This window comes from Leuresthes tenuis, unplaced genomic scaffold (genome assembly GCF_036924035.1).
Source record: "Leuresthes tenuis unplaced genomic scaffold, fLeuTen1.0.hap1 SCAF_1, whole genome shotgun sequence".
Classification (NCBI taxonomy): domain Eukaryota; kingdom Metazoa; phylum Chordata; class Actinopteri; order Atheriniformes; family Atherinopsidae; genus Leuresthes; species Leuresthes tenuis.
The window spans coordinates 29,034,992-29,047,851 of NW_027325355.1; the positions used below are offsets into that span (position 1 = coordinate 29,034,992).

Here is a 12,860-nt window from a genome sequence, read left to right on the forward strand (position 1 = left end):
TGGGAAGATTGACAGCTGTCCTGAATGTTTTCCACTTGTGAATAATCTTTCTCTCTGTAGAATGATGGACTCCAGATAGTTTGGAAATGGCCTTATAACCCTTCCCAGATTGCTGATGTCTTTCCTCCTTGGCATCGTGTTAACACACACCTGAATGCTGCAGAGCAGCAAACTGACAGAACTTCTGCTTTTATAGAGCTGCTCACACTGACAGATCAATTAATCAGAGCATTGATCAGCAGCATCTGGCTGCTACTCTTCATGTGGAAGCAGTTAGGATGGATTTTAAAACCTGGTAAGAACCAGATGGTTTTTAAAATGGTATTCAGGTCTGCAAGACCTTAGCTTTTAATGAGAAAGTGCTCTCTTTTTGACATTACGGTACAGCTTTAACCCAAAACACCTGTAAGGTGTGAAAACAACCTCAACATTGAAGCCTCTAACGTTGTTACTTTGTCATAGTTTCAGACGGACTGAATCGATTTGCTATACAGTCTTTGCCTCAATATCTTTTACACCTGAAGCTCCTTGAGGCAAAGACATCCAGTTTTGTGTCATCGTAGTTTGAATTAAGCTGAATTCTAACACCTCGGTACAAAGCCTTATTATACCCGTTTCACTCAAACCACACAGGAGACCAAGAAGCATTTGGTAGCAGATTCTACACATTCAAATGCAGATGTGTTCATGAAAAATGACTTTCTTGTTCAATAGATTTGATTTGAAATGATTGTGCAGTCGTTAAAAGGTTTGTTGCCCTGAAAGTTGTAGACTTTTTGTCCTCAACCGAGTTGAAATAAAAGCTGAAATCAATCACATGGATTAGAGTTTCCACTGAATACTGAGGAAAAATATAATTCCTTTTGCGGCTGCAAGTTACCTTTAACTTACAGAGTCCAGAGCGCGATGCTTCACAGACCTGGCAGACCCCATCATAGATGGTCAGAACTTTTTCCTGGCTGTACTGGGAGCCATCATTGGTCACCTGGGACAGGAAAGTGGAGTGATATTCTGTTGGAATTCTGTCAGGAGACCACTTAAAGTTATGGGAAAAAACAAGATGCAGTCTTGCCTTCATCTCCCAACGAGCGTACGGTTTGTCGTCCATCATGAAGTCTTCTGTGTTGACGGCGGTGTTGCTCAGAGACGGCACAACACAGTCCAAAGCCTTGGAGCTGAGAAAAGTGGCTTTTGTCCTCTGTTTTTCCCCTGGGACCCAAACTTTGTTTATGTACTGTTAAGGCAATTCAGAGGAAAAAGCAACGTTTTATCTTTTAGGCTCTAAGACTGACGTGTAACCTCGTCTTTTCTCACCTTTAGTCTGGTGGCGTGGCAGCTCAGCTCAGGAGAATCGATGAAGCCGAGGCCAAAGACCCGAACGGTGCGACAGTTAAAACTTCTGATGTCACACAGTCCACTGTTCTCCAGATCGGTTATTTCAACGGGCTGGCCTGTTGGAGGAGAGGTTTTGTTTTTTTCCATGATCAAAATTTACAATAAATGTTGATCAGAAAAAAGTTTACGATGAGTGAGGCTTTTAACCAGCTAAAATCCAGCTGTTGTGAATTAAGTCACAAAGAAACCCTTGCAGGGGGGCTGGAATGCATTTTTTTTCTTAGGAAACACATCTGCTTTAGTGATATCCATGTCGTGATTCAACCTTTCTAGAAAACCTAGATTTACAACCCCACTGTAGTGCATTAAAATGTCCACTGATACTCACTGATGGTGAGGCTGCAGTCATGGAAACTGTAACTGGGATAGCACTGGCAGCCCCACTCTGTACACTCTCCGTTTCCATTGCAAAGGTTTGGGCAGCGCAGCGCCTTCACTACTTCCCCAGAAGCACCTGGCGAACGAGCCACCTCCAAAACTCGTTGTGTGCGGTTTTCTAGCAGCCGCCGCTCGCACTCGTTCTCCAGGTAGGGCAGCAGCGCCTCTTCCCAGCCCAGGTCGTCTTTGAGTTGCAGGTCCAGCAGGCAGAGATCCACGGCCTCGTCCAGACGGCGTCCCAGCAGCCCCCGGCACACTGCACCAACGGTGGAGTTTGCCAAAGCCATCTGGCACACTTCCAGGGCTTTGGCCGAGGTCAGACCGCTCGGCGTGGGCCACTGAGGCTGCACCTCTGATCGAGCCTCTGCCAGGTGATCCTCAGGGAAAAAGTAGGCAAATTTCTCCAAATCAGCTTGGCTGAGGCTCTGTGTGGCAAAGACAGGCCGAAATTCAAATGACTCCTGTCTCTTTGGCCTGTCAATAGAAAGAAGAAAGTCCTCCCTGAACTCACCAGCCAGTTCAAAACCCCCCTCACCATTTTGATTGTGCTGGCCTTGAATCCAAATGTGCCTCCTCTCCAGCGGATGATGACTGAAAGCAGTCATCTCAAGGATCCTTTCCTCTCTTTCTGGACTCTTAATATGTTCCAATGTTGTATCCATGGAGGGGAACACAGATGTGTAATCCACATTATCATATGCAGTGCAGTCAGAGTGAGCCAAATGATTTTTGTGCAAGTTCATCATCCCTGTGCTGGCGCCATATCCTCTGTGGCACTGGCAGAAAGGCCTCCTGACCTTCTGTGTTGTCCCTGGAGGGATTTTATCAAATAAACTCTCACCTGGAGCTATCCTAACACACAAAGAAGAAGAGAAAACCACAGTAACAAATCATTTCAGGGAAACTTGAGTCTAAATTGAAGTCACAAACTGACCTCCAGTCCTCTATGAAGCGATGCAGCTCATCAGGGCCGTAAAAGCCACCCTCAGACCCCTGGAAGTCGTTGTTGCCGTTGCGGTCGAAGGTCCCGCAGAGGCCTTGAGTGTTGCTGTAGTCAACGCTGGGTGCTCGGACAGACAGGCTTATGCCCCAATCAGCCACATCCGCCCTAACAAAGGCCCCGGAGGGAAAGATCAACTGCAAGAGGAGAGTGATATCCAGCAGCTCGTTAATATTATGCAGTGGAAGGAAAGATTTAGAACTTAAATGATCTCCAGTTAGAGTTATTATCCCTCAAGGAACTGATCCTTTAGAATACACCAGTCTTAAAATGTTCGGATACCTACGGTGACCTTCTTCCCCTGGTGGGACTCCAGCACCCTGACCCGACTACCCTCATCACCATGGTTCTTCAAGGTAAGCTGTGGCCTACTTTCCTGAGGTTGGCCGTTGCACATGTCAAAGATGGCTACATCGTTCCCCTCCCGCATGGCAACGCCACAGTTGCAGGCGACGGGGTAGTGTCGACTGCCGCAATCCCATTGGCGAGTATGGACCTCAAACTCCCGAGCAAGGCTTCGGTACAGGACAAAAGTGCCAGTCTGGTGGTTCTCGTAGCGCCTGCACGTGGCAGATTGATGTCAGGACATAAATTAAATCAAATTAAGTTTGTCTGGTGTTTAAATGCCAAAGTGAAGGTCAGGTGATCAAATGTGAGAACTGCCGATAGCTGATGAGGTGGTAAATTACCTGCCATCCAGTGTAATGACATGTGGGTCAGTCAAAGAGTAGCACATGGATGTTGGAACGTCCTGGACCACGACCTTGAAAAAGAGGACAGGACAACACGGATCAAGGAGGCTACACCATCTGACCTCAGGTTTCACTGTTTTCACTAAACAGAGACTGGAGACCCCTAAAGAAACTGAAAATCTTACATGGGACACAACTAATGACCGTTTGGGCTCTTTAAAGCCATTAAGCCTCCCTTCTAATGTTGTGAACAGTAGCATTACTGTCTATATATCAACAATATGACAGTGAAACCTGTAATTTGAGCCATCATCCAAATAGCCCGTGATTAAAGTAATATTCTGATTATTACATCACAATGCTGTTATTCATAACTTGGCTTTGGAAACCACTGTTTCTTCCAGGAATCCACAAAACCACCACAGAAATGTCCTTAAAAACCCTTTTGAACTGTGTCAGGAAGTCCAAAGACTCCATTCAAGGACCCTGCTCTATGCCCAGAACCCTAATATTGGCAGCCAGTGGTGCTACAAAGACCACTTTTATTCACCCGTGACCTAGAAGAACACATGAAAGCGACTCATGTGCCTTTTTAAAAAAAAAAATTATTTAAAAATCTCCATTGAAGACCTAAAACTTGTGGAAGACCACTAAAAAAAACCCTTAAAGTTTTTATTTGTATTATTAATGTGTTGAAAACATTCAAGGATCTTCCAAATCCCCTAAAGACCAGCTTTTTTGCTGTTTCTGTGTTCCTGGAAAGCGTGCAACCCACTCATTTCCTTAGATTTAATCTAATGACCAACCTGTGACCATAAATAACTCACTTTGAGGGATGTTGGGACGTAGCTCCTCCAGAGTCGTGGCGCACCGGGTCCGGGCAAAGCCCCAACCAAGCTGGGACGGTTCCCGTCTCGTGTGAAATCGGTCACAGCCGTGACAAAAAACTTGGCCCAGCCACAGCTGCCCTCCCTGCAGGGTTTTGGTTGGATCTCCACCTGGCAGGTGGACAGCGCCACGTTGGAGGCCTCACGGTCCAGACTGTCTGTGGGTGTCAACACGGCACGAAATTAGTGTTAACGGACGGCACAGCTGCTTCTGAACTACTGTAACAATAACTTCCTATCCTTCTCTGATGTGATGACGTACATACAGACTGGGGATAGCACAAAGAGCACCAGAGCAGGGAAGAGGAAACTGTAAGTCAACAGAAGATGAGAAGTTACCCTTTTACATTCATTTTTAGTAGATAAGCTCTAAGTGCCAAAACCTCTGATTCATAGCTTTTATTCAAACATAACAAGCTGTTCTGGTAAAAAAATGATTAATTAGGAGCTGTTGTTTGAGTACAAGCTGAAAACAATTGATAGATACAGATAAAGTGTTTAAACTGGTGGCAAAATAGACAAATACACAGTATAAATCCATAGATAAATGTACAAACCCTAGATATTTGGTGCCAAGCTGAAAACGGTAGATAAATACATGGATAAACTGTTCAAACTGGTGTCTCATTTACAAATGCATGGTTTTATTGGTATATGAATTGATTTATAACCCGTTTTAAATGGGGGCAGAATTTGTGAACAAAGGTTTGTGGCTAAATTTACAAATTATGAGTTGGGATCGGGATAAATGTACGTATTTCCACCGGGGACGTGATCAGCAGTGGCTCAGCAGCGTTGCTGAACCGCGTCAAGCTCAACAGAGCATATTGTACCAGCACATGACACAGAATTAACTAAATAAACTTCCGCCCCCTTTCAAAATAAAACATCAATTACACAAATATAGAAACTGACTAGCACACTTATGAAAGAAGCCGAAAAGTAGAAGATAGATGGTCAGATAAACAGGTTATTCCACGTTGGAGAAGCAAATTAAGCTGTTTATTGGTGTTTCCTTTATAGGCACAGTTTATCGCGCGATCTCGCTTACGTTCCGGATTATCGCGGGATCTGGTGATCTCGCGGGAATACGGTTTGCTCGCAAGCCAGCGCTCCGCTGCTGTTACGCGCCCGATGGGGATTGACACCGGGCAGAGGACGGAGCAAAATCGTGGCGCAGCCGTTACGTCCCCGGTGGAAATCCCCAGTAAAGCGTTTGCTGAAACCACTTATTTCATTGTTTGAATGACACCAGGTCATGGATGAGCTTAAACTTCCTGAAGTTTAATCAAAATAAGACAGAGGTAATACTCTGTATTGTATGATAAGGTAGTCCAAGGCCATTTGCTTGTAATATTCACGCTTCTATGAAGGATCTTGTTGTATATTTTGACAGCTGCTTTTAAATAAGATCTCAGTCATCTGCTCCAGTTTCTTCCAGTTAAAACTTATAGAGAGTCTGATCCAACCTTCCTTTATGTCTCCAGAACCAACCAGAACCAGATGAAAAACAAACGCTTTCACAGTTGCTGCCCCTGCATTGTAGAACAGCTTCATTCCAGAACATTTTTATGATGTATTATTTGTTGTTTTTCCTAAGTAACTTCACTCATTAAGGCCAAAGACGGGCTTGTTTGGTTAGCCAAACTCCATTTCAGCAGCTCAAGAAGGTGGTAAACTGGCATTAAATCTTTTCTATTCTGTCCTTTCAGATCAGTAAAGGGATGACGCGGACACTATCTTCTGTTTTCCAGCAGGTCTGACCTGGGTCATGGACACTGAGCGCCAGAGGGACTCCGCACTGATGGCCGAGGTCGGAGTCGAAGCAGGGGATGGGCACCGTGCTGTGGACAGTCACCTCATGCTCTTTGCTGTTTTCTGCTATGTGGAGGGCATCTGGAGAAAACTGAGGACAAAGAAGGGAAGCAAGGCTTGATTATTTTTACTCTACATGCAGTAAAAGATGAGCGTGGCTGAAAATAAAGCTGAAACACGTTTACCTTCAGTCCAGCGTAGAAACTCTCGCTTTCTTTCGCAGTTGATCGGAAGTGGCTGGAGTTGACTCTGAATGTCGACACGCTGCAGGAGAACTGCAAAGTGAACGTTTCTGAATAACTTATAAGTTGAAGAGTTTATAAACCTCCTTCAGACCACATCTTTTGCATTCAGCGCTGGGGTTTATTTGTGCATTTGAGGGAACATCATGTTCGAGTTATCAAAAGTCTCCAGTGAAGTGTTTTTGATCCCATTTCCTTTGTACAGCACATGCTTGTTGGCTGTCTGTGTAGCTTACAGTGTGTTGCCCCGCATGTTCGAATCAGAAACATTCAACTCACACTCATAACTAAAAATGTAGGTGACCTCTGACTCCAGTTCAGCTGCTACATCAACATGTGTGAAAGACGGACCCTGTGAGCAAGCCCAGCTCTCTGCTACGTGTCCCAGACCCAACAAATCTGGAAAATCAGCAACCTTGTGAGGGTGAAATCAACTGAAAATCACGTAACTTTGTGTTGGATTCACCTAATAATCTCTCCAGGAAATGAGAGCCCAGAGCAGCCTGCATGTGAGGGTTGTTTGGAAAATAGGCCGAGCAGCTGAGTGTTGACAAGCTGGAAACATGAAACTGGACGGCTCCCGCTGAAAGATGCACGCTTCATGGATAAATCGGATCTTATGAGCCCTGCAGGTACGAACGTCTTCCTCTCCGTGATCCAGGATTTAAAAAACGGCGAATGGCCCTCCTCTCATATAAAGTTAATCCCTAAAAATGTACAAAGGCTGACAGATAAAATGCTTTATTTATATATTTATTATATAATTCATGTAGGGTGAACGGGAAAGTAGAGAAGTGGCTTGAATGGAGGAACCACAGACAACGATACTGGTGGGAACATTAAAGCCTCCTTTTGTTTTCTTCCACATGTTCAATTATCATGCTGGAAAAGATTATAGAAGGAAATAACAGATGTACAGCGCTGAGAAAAACTCACTACTTTATATATTTCCAGGAAAATAGGAAATAAGTGCAGTGTTTTCTTGAAACGTGTTCAAACATAAATGGAAAAACAGTATATGATTAAAAAAGGGGAGGATTCATCCCTCCATAAGACCTGTTGCCACTGATTTTCAGTCCACTTCTTGTGTCATTTGGCACAGCTCAGCCTTTTCTCCCTGTTTCCCTTCCTTAAGAACGGCTTCTTGACAGCCACCCTTCCATGGAGACCATTTCTGATGAGGCTTGGGCCAACAGTAGATGGATCAGCTGAAGGTCCAGATGCATCTCTCAGGTCCTGTCAGGTCACAGCTGGATTTTTTCCTCTTTCTTAAGGACATCACTTTCAGATCCTGTTCATCTGCTGGAGATAGTTTTTTAGGCCTGACACTTCTTCTTTTGTCCTCCACTTGTCCAGTTTCCTCAAATGTTTTAAGGACACACTGCACACCATGCTGAGATATGCCAAGTTTTCAGCTAATAGCTCTTTGGGAATCACCTTGTTGCTGCAGAAATCCTATTTTCTGTCTGTCAAACTGTGTTTTCTTTGCTGTTTTTCATAGATGCAGCTAAAGAAATGGGAACAAATGAAGTGTCTTTGTGACAAAGTGCCTAAAGATCCAGTTTAAAATGGCTTCTTTGCTAAGTTGTCTGTTCTGTGTCGACACAAGAACCAATAGCTGATGGCAGCAAAGTAGGAACAGAATTTAAACCATGCATCTCTCCCTTGAAAAAAGGCTCATTCCCCTTCATGAGGACATTTTTGTCCCAGTCAGGAGTGGAAACTTTCAACATCATCTTGAAGCAGCTTGGAGCTGTTGCAGAAGAAATCAATGGAACCAAAATATGTTTTTTTTAAGCCTTTTTCCTGAAACTGGTGTGTATTTTACAGTCTGTAAAGCGATCATGCCACTCTGGTTCATCCCTTAGGTTTGGGGCCTTCTTCATGCTTGAGTGACTCACAGGTCAGAGTTAAAAGTGGCTTAACAAACACATTCCTCTGAAAATGGACGGGTACAAAAACTGGACTGCAAATGAGTGAAAAAAGCAGCCGACCTTCAGAAAGCCTGGAAGAACTATTGATCAAAACCACTTTAAAAGATGACAAGAAAGTGTGGCTGCTTGGAAGGAAAACATAAAGAAATGAGGGCTGGATCAGGACTTCTGCTCAGTACTGTACCTCAAATCAAAGATGATTCCCAAACAGTCATATCTTAACTCTTAACTCTATCTTAAAGCCCAGTTTTCCTTCCTCTCTTGCTGGGTTAGTTGCTCTGTATGTGATGATCTCTGGTCTGACTGTCCCACACACTTAATCCAGTCCCAATGCCATTTTTAGTTGTTATTTTTTCTGGTGTTCAATAATGCTAAACTCGGAAGGAAAATATGAAGCTACTACGAAGTGTTTCCCACTTCTGTTGGAACAGAACAAAGATGGTGAAACATCCAAATGCAGCTGCCCTGTTTGCTTTCATTCATTCTCTTCTTATCTCCTTGTTTTCTTTAGATTCTCCCATAAAATCAACCTAGCAACAGCTTTACACATGATCTGTGTGTCTGAAATGGCTTCCTTAATATTCACGGTTCAAAGGGGACTCACGGGAAGGAAGGCTTTTCCAACCTGCAACTGATTTAACTTCCCCACCTCCCGCTTGCTTTCTCTTCACTGGACGTGACACATATTGCTTCTCTGCCTTTACTTTGTGAGGCTGAACCCGGGCGAAAAGAGGTCGGCGTGATCCAAGGCTTACGTTTCCCGCTGGAGGTGTCAAATCCTCCACATGTGCTCTCCTGAAACAGCACAAATCAGCACAGTCTGGCAGGAATTACCTTTTCTCCGAGCCTGAAGTGAACGCCATCCATCTCCACCAGAGAGAAGGGCTTCAGTGTGGATTCCTGCCTGATCTCTGCCTTCATGCTGTGGCCGATGTGTCTGGCCCAAACCACCTGGAAGCCCAGTGTCTGACTCCACGGCGGCGGGATGAAGGAGCACCGGAGGTGGACGCTGTGCCCGATGATCTCCGGGTTGATCACCGGCCTGGAGGGCAGGGACGGCACGGTAGCTGAGGAAATCATTGCAACAGTGCTGGTTAGGCAGTTATTTGGATGCAATATTAATGCTCAAGAGTTTCTTTCTTTCAGGTTCATACCTTTGCATCGACCACTGACTTCTACTTCCCCTGGAGGGCAGATTCTGGATTCTAAATCTGGAGCAAGTGAAGTTAGTTGACCCAGATACCATCTTATCAGCAGGTTAAAGACATTTTTAATCTTAGTACTTTGAAAAAAAGCAGGAAAAACAGAATGGAGCTGTAACAACAGTTGGAAACCTTTGGCGCAGTATCCCATGCAGCCCTGCGTTGGCTGCAGATAGTAGACGAGGAACTCGCCGCAGTGCCGTACGGTGATGGGGATGCGGAAAAGGCAGCAGTCCTTGGCGCTGCCGTGGAAGAACTGCCAGGTGGCGCAGGCGGAGAGCTGGCGAACCTCTCCGGGCCGTGGCATGGAGGTGTCCTTCAGCGACAGCCACACTGGAGCCTGAGTACCACAGCGGTTCATCTGCAGGGGCCCAGACAGTCATTATCCACAGGAAGGGGGTTATTACACCCTGCATCTGGGCTGGAGGTGCTTATTACACCAGCCTGCTGCAGACGAGGTGTTTGATGCCTTTAGGACATCAGGACGCACAAATGACAGATTGTGGTGTTTTACCTCAACGCAGGTGGTCGGCATCTCTGCCGGCTTGTTGTTGATCTTGAATCTGTACCAGCCAGGTGACAGCGAGTGGTCGCAGATCAGGTCCTGTATGGCCGTGTTCTGGATCTCTGTGGAGTCGAAGTCGACACTGCGATGAGGATTACGCAGAGTTCGATGTCCCCCTGGGTGGCACTCTGGAGCTGTGAATGAGGAAGACATCAAAAGAATGTGGAAAAGACGCTTAAAAGCTGCTGTGTTTAAAGCTGCTGACTGAGAAGCAGACTGTGTATGTTGTTGTTTCGGGAAATCCTCAAACAACAAAGCAGCTCTAAATACCTTCTAAATTATTTAAAGGTTTGTCTCTGCTGGAACATCCGTTATTCCCAGCCTTGAATCCCTTTGTGTGAGCTCTGTCTTTGAGTCTCTGGAAAAGTAAACTGAAGCATTTCGGGCCTTAAAAGGAGCTTGATGTTAGACAGAGTCCAGCTGTTTGGCCGTGCACAGAACAGCGCTGAGACAGCGGACCTTCCAGAGGTAGACCAAACAAAAGAAGCTCTTGATGTTGCAGGAGTCGGCACAGAGATGTCTGGCTGTCTTCAGCCTTGTCACAAGTTGAGGGTTATTGAGAATTTTGGACCTGTGGCCCTCAAATATCAAACTTGGAGTAATCTGTGTCCAGATGTACTTGGCTTTAACCACCAACTCAGCAGCTGTTATTTAGAGGTACCCAGATATAGTGAAAATTATAAATTGCTCCACAATAAACCAAATCCATGTAGAAAATTCTGACAGTTTTTGTCCTAATAACGAATGAAAGAGAAAATCAGAAGTCCTCTGATTTTTCTACACGTGCTGCAATGCTGTTAAATCTCATAAAACCTGGCTCCCACCTGACGTTGTGCATGTTGAGACTATTCCATCCTTGAACAAAATATGCAGTTTCAACGTGTTATTAGGGAAATTACCAGTGAGCTGGTGGAACAACGATGACTTTAATCCTCTATGGAGGAGTAAAAGTAAAAATCAGGACAACAGGGAAGCAGATGTGGCCAACGATGAGCCTGGGCTGGAAACTGACGGGTCCAACCCGCTGCATCACCAGCAAACTAAGGATGGGACCCTGTGGACTGGACTGAAAAGCCTCTTGATGTTCTTGTAGCCACCACTAAGTTAGTTTCTTTGTGGCCCTGTTCTGGACTGGCGACCCATCCAGGATACCTCGCCTCTCGCTGAATGGCTTGAATTAAATCAGGCGGACATAGAAAATGGATGGGTTATAAACTCCAGAATACAGGTGCTTCTAAATGTTTCTTAGGCACAAGTTGGCTTTCCAAAAGACTAAACTTTCACTGATTCTCTTTTACTTTGCTGTCTTTGGGTTTAGGCACCAAAAGCACCTGCTTAGCTGTAGATAAAACTGCTTTGTGGGGTTAGGAAACCACTTCTTATACCCAGCTTTCTGGGGTACCTGGACGGTGAGTCCTGCCCCATCAACAAACATCTCAAAATAGATTGAACGAAATTCCAGTGCGCTGGATGTCCCAAACCCCCCCAAAATGATACATCTAGTGTCCACCTACAGGACAAAAAGCCTTTGATTTCATGACTCTCACACTTGGCTGTAAGAGGCTGCACACCATCTGGGGAAAAAGGTGACAAAATCATGTTTATGTTGAGCAGAAAGGATCATTTCACCCTCATGAGTTATCTAAATTGCCAAGAATAACAGACATTCCTGTGAGCCTCTTAAATCGCCCCAGGAAAGGACACTAAGATCAATGATGCATGACTAACGCCGCCCACCGCCAGAGGCTCCAGAAGCCGGGGAAATGATTTGAGCAGAACATGTAGCTTCCACACTCTGGAGCTCTACAGCTGAGGAGTGAGATGGTCAAAGTTGTTATCAGTGGTCTTTGTCTTTGTTTTACTTCCAGAGGACAAGACGTGTTTGACTGCGTCAGCTGAGCAAAGTCACACGAAGGAAAACAAACACTCAGAACATTTGGGATCCTGAATCCCCCCCAAAGCTGTGAAAGAAAAGCTTGAAGTTACAACCTGTGATCCCAAGCCCAGACAAGGCGGGTGTTCATGTTGACAGCCTCTTGAAAGCAAACGCTTTTGTTTATGTCGTCGCCTGTCTGAGTGAACACCCGTCTGGAAGCTCCGCTGACAAGACTCGAGGTCACAGGTTGTCCAAACAACCGGGTCTTCAGGAAGGAGGACAGTCGACTAGACTGTGGTTGCTGGCTTAATGAGTTTACAGAGCCGGGAGGGGGAGGGAGCTAATGAACCGGCCCCCTGGGGTGAGAGGAGATTCCACAGGGAGGGAGGCCATCAGCAGCCCAGATGTTTGGGGAATTCTCCAGTTTGTCAAGAAAGAAAAGTAATTTGGGAGATTGTGGCGTTAACACAACTGAGGTTATGGGTGTAATTCCCAGAGGACTTACAGACCCTACAGTCAAACTGAATAGACTGGGAGTCTTAAAGAGACCTGAAAATGCATAGGAACCTCAAGTTATTTATGATTTAACACTTTAAATCCTAACTGTCTTCAAGGTCTGGTTCAATGCATCTGGTAGTGAGGATGTTGTGATGATGGACTGCCTTACAAACTTTTCCGTTGGCACAAAAACTGTCAAATGAAACGATAAGACGAGCGATATAGTGACTAAAAGGTCAACAGGATGTAGTGACGTGTCGTGGCACAAATTACAAACTGCAACAACTGGCTTCCCTCCTCCTACCTGCAGACTAGTGTCCTCAAAACAAGGAGATAAAAGGGGAGAACGGGGTAAGTTGACACACCCTCTGCATCT

General features: G+C 45.2%; 1 protein-coding gene across 1 annotated transcript in view; it reads right to left on the minus strand.

The window, feature by feature from the left end:
- LOC140282819 (von Willebrand factor D and EGF domain-containing protein) overlaps positions 1-12,860 on the minus strand; it is a 32,093-nt gene that overhangs the window by 16,812 nt on the left and 2,421 nt on the right. Inside the window, exons 2-15 of the mRNA XM_072377424.1 lie at positions 10,060-10,244; positions 9,678-9,906; positions 9,498-9,554; positions 9,178-9,410; positions 6,353-6,442; positions 6,117-6,258; positions 4,293-4,510; positions 3,463-3,536; positions 3,060-3,333; positions 2,708-2,910; positions 1,724-2,625; positions 1,315-1,451; positions 1,073-1,234; positions 881-985 (exon numbers count right to left, since the gene is read on the minus strand). Of these exons, the coding sequence (XP_072233525.1) occupies positions 881-985; positions 1,073-1,234; positions 1,315-1,451; positions 1,724-2,625; positions 2,708-2,910; positions 3,060-3,333; positions 3,463-3,536; positions 4,293-4,510; positions 6,117-6,258; positions 6,353-6,442; positions 9,178-9,410; positions 9,498-9,554; positions 9,678-9,906; positions 10,060-10,244 (3,011 nt within the window). The remainder of the gene's footprint in view (positions 1-880; positions 986-1,072; positions 1,235-1,314; positions 1,452-1,723; positions 2,626-2,707; positions 2,911-3,059; positions 3,334-3,462; positions 3,537-4,292; positions 4,511-6,116; positions 6,259-6,352; positions 6,443-9,177; positions 9,411-9,497; positions 9,555-9,677; positions 9,907-10,059; positions 10,245-12,860) is intronic.